This window comes from Nanorana parkeri, unplaced genomic scaffold, assembly GCF_000935625.1.
Source record: "Nanorana parkeri isolate BGI_ZX_2015 unplaced genomic scaffold, ASM93562v1 scaffold1799, whole genome shotgun sequence".
NCBI classification, from domain to species: Eukaryota; Metazoa; Chordata; class Amphibia; order Anura; family Dicroglossidae; genus Nanorana; species Nanorana parkeri.
This window is the reverse complement of record NW_017308067.1, coordinates 18,644-20,579: the sequence shown is the minus strand read 5'-3', so window position 1 is coordinate 20,579 and position 1,936 is coordinate 18,644. Positions and strand designations below refer to the sequence as shown.

The window sequence follows — 1,936 nt, the reverse complement described above, 5'->3', positions numbered from 1 at the left end:
CCCTCGCCCCCGCCCTTATCCTCCCTCTCATGTCCTCTCCCGCCCTCATGTCCTCTCCATCCCTCATGTCCTCTCCCTCCCTCATGTCCTCTCCCTCCCTCATGTCCTCTCCCTCCCTCATGTCCTCTCCCGCCCTCATATCCTCTCCCTCTCGCCCTCATCCTCCCTCTCATGTCCTCTCCCTCCCCCCATGTCCTCTCCCTCATGTCCTCTGACTCTTCTGTGAAATCTCTGACCTCGGCCTTTTTGCGTTTTAGCACGTTTGGCTTCTACACGGTGAAGATCGGTCCCGGCTTGAGACTGGTGTCCCTCAACATGAACTACTGCGCCAGCGAGAATTTCTGGCTCCTCATCAATTTCACGGACCCCGCCGGGCAGCTGCAGTGGCTGGTGGGAATCCTGCAGGAGGCAGAGGACAACCATGAGAAGGTGAGGAGCGTTTCCAACCTCCTGGGATGGTAAACCTAAGTCTATGGGATGAGGAGTATGAAATGGCTTTGCTTGGGGAAAATGCTGATTCAAGCTTCCTGCAGTACTTAGTTAGAGGTCACTTGTCTCTCGATCGTTCAATGCCTTGTGCAGGGGGTGTTGTGCGTTGTTCCCCCAGTCCTTACTCCCGTGGCTCCATGGGACCTCAGTCTTGTTGTCTCGCCCCTTTACACCGATCGGAGATATCTCTCTCTCTGCTTTTGCTAGGTGACCATACTGGTGACCATCACTTCTGGTTTCTATATTGGCGGCCTTGACATACAACAAACCCTTCCTTGTTCTCCAGGAGGAGATCCTGAAGCCTAAGGCCTTCTTTCTTCTTAAGGTGGACTCTACTTTCCACTTTAGTCCGGACATTATGTTGACATCCTGATGTAAACCTGAGACCCCCCCTGAGGAAATGTCCCTACGTTGTCTGGATGTTGCTGGGGGTCTACGTCTCAGAAACTTCTGCTATTCGCAAGTCTGACTCCCCGTTTATTTTTCTTGAGGATCTCCACCTGGAGCAACCAGCTTCCCATCCCACCATTGCTAGGTGGAGTTGTCAGACCATCTCAAAGGCCTGCAAGCCCCAAAAAAAGGCTCCCCCCCCCCCCTTCCTGGTCATGGCACAGTCCACTAGAAGTTTCTGTCTCTCCAATCTGTAAGGCCACCACCTAGTCCTCAGTTCACACTGCTTCCAGATATGACAGGTGAGGGCCTTTGGGTGGCAGTACAGCACAGGTGAGGGGCCCACTGCCACCCTTGGGTCCCTCCTCCGTGTCATAATGCCACCCCTAAGCCTCTCAACTCTCTCATACTGCCACTCTTGGGCCCCTCATCTGTGTCATATTAGCACTATTGGGCCCCTCGCGTGTGTCATACTGCTGCCCCTAGGACCTTCAACTGTGTCATACCGCCGACCCGTGGCCCTCTCACCTGTGTCATACTGCCACCCGTGGGCCTCTCACCTGTGTCATACTGCCACCCGTGGGCCTCTCACCTGTGTCATACTGCCACCCCTGGGCCCCTCACCTGTGTGATCCTGCCACCCCTGGGCCCCTTTTGTGCCTTACTGCCACCCCTGGTCCCCTCACCTGTGTCACAGTTCATTTTTTAATGTTCTTTACAAACCTCTTCTGTGGTGAGGAGATCAGAATGATCGGATGTATGAGATGGAGGATTCTATGTGATCAATGGATGAAATATATTGATGGATCCGGATGTGTAGAGATGAACGATGATCCCCGCCATTGTCTTCTGTGCCCACTAGGGGGCAGCCTCGTACTTTGTCTTCATGAAGGTTCCGCAATGTCCTGAGGATCGGAGACTGCTCCGGACAGCGAGGGGTTAACGCAACACGAAAAGTAGCAATGTAACTTCCTCCGTCACCCTGCAGAATAATCAGCTGCCTTAGAATATTGAGCTACCTGCAAAATAGTGAGCTACCTGCCGAGCAATGACACCC

At 53.6% G+C, this 1,936-nt stretch overlaps 1 protein-coding gene across 1 annotated transcript in view; it reads left to right on the top strand.

The window, feature by feature from the left end:
* SMPD1 (sphingomyelin phosphodiesterase 1) overlaps nucleotides 1–1,936 on the top strand; it is a 13,357-nt gene that overhangs the window by 5,022 nt on the left and 6,399 nt on the right. The window contains exon 3 of the mRNA XM_018571652.1: nucleotides 258–429. Coding sequence (XP_018427154.1) covers nucleotides 258–429 — 172 coding nt within the window. The remainder of the gene's footprint in view (nucleotides 1–257; nucleotides 430–1,936) is intronic.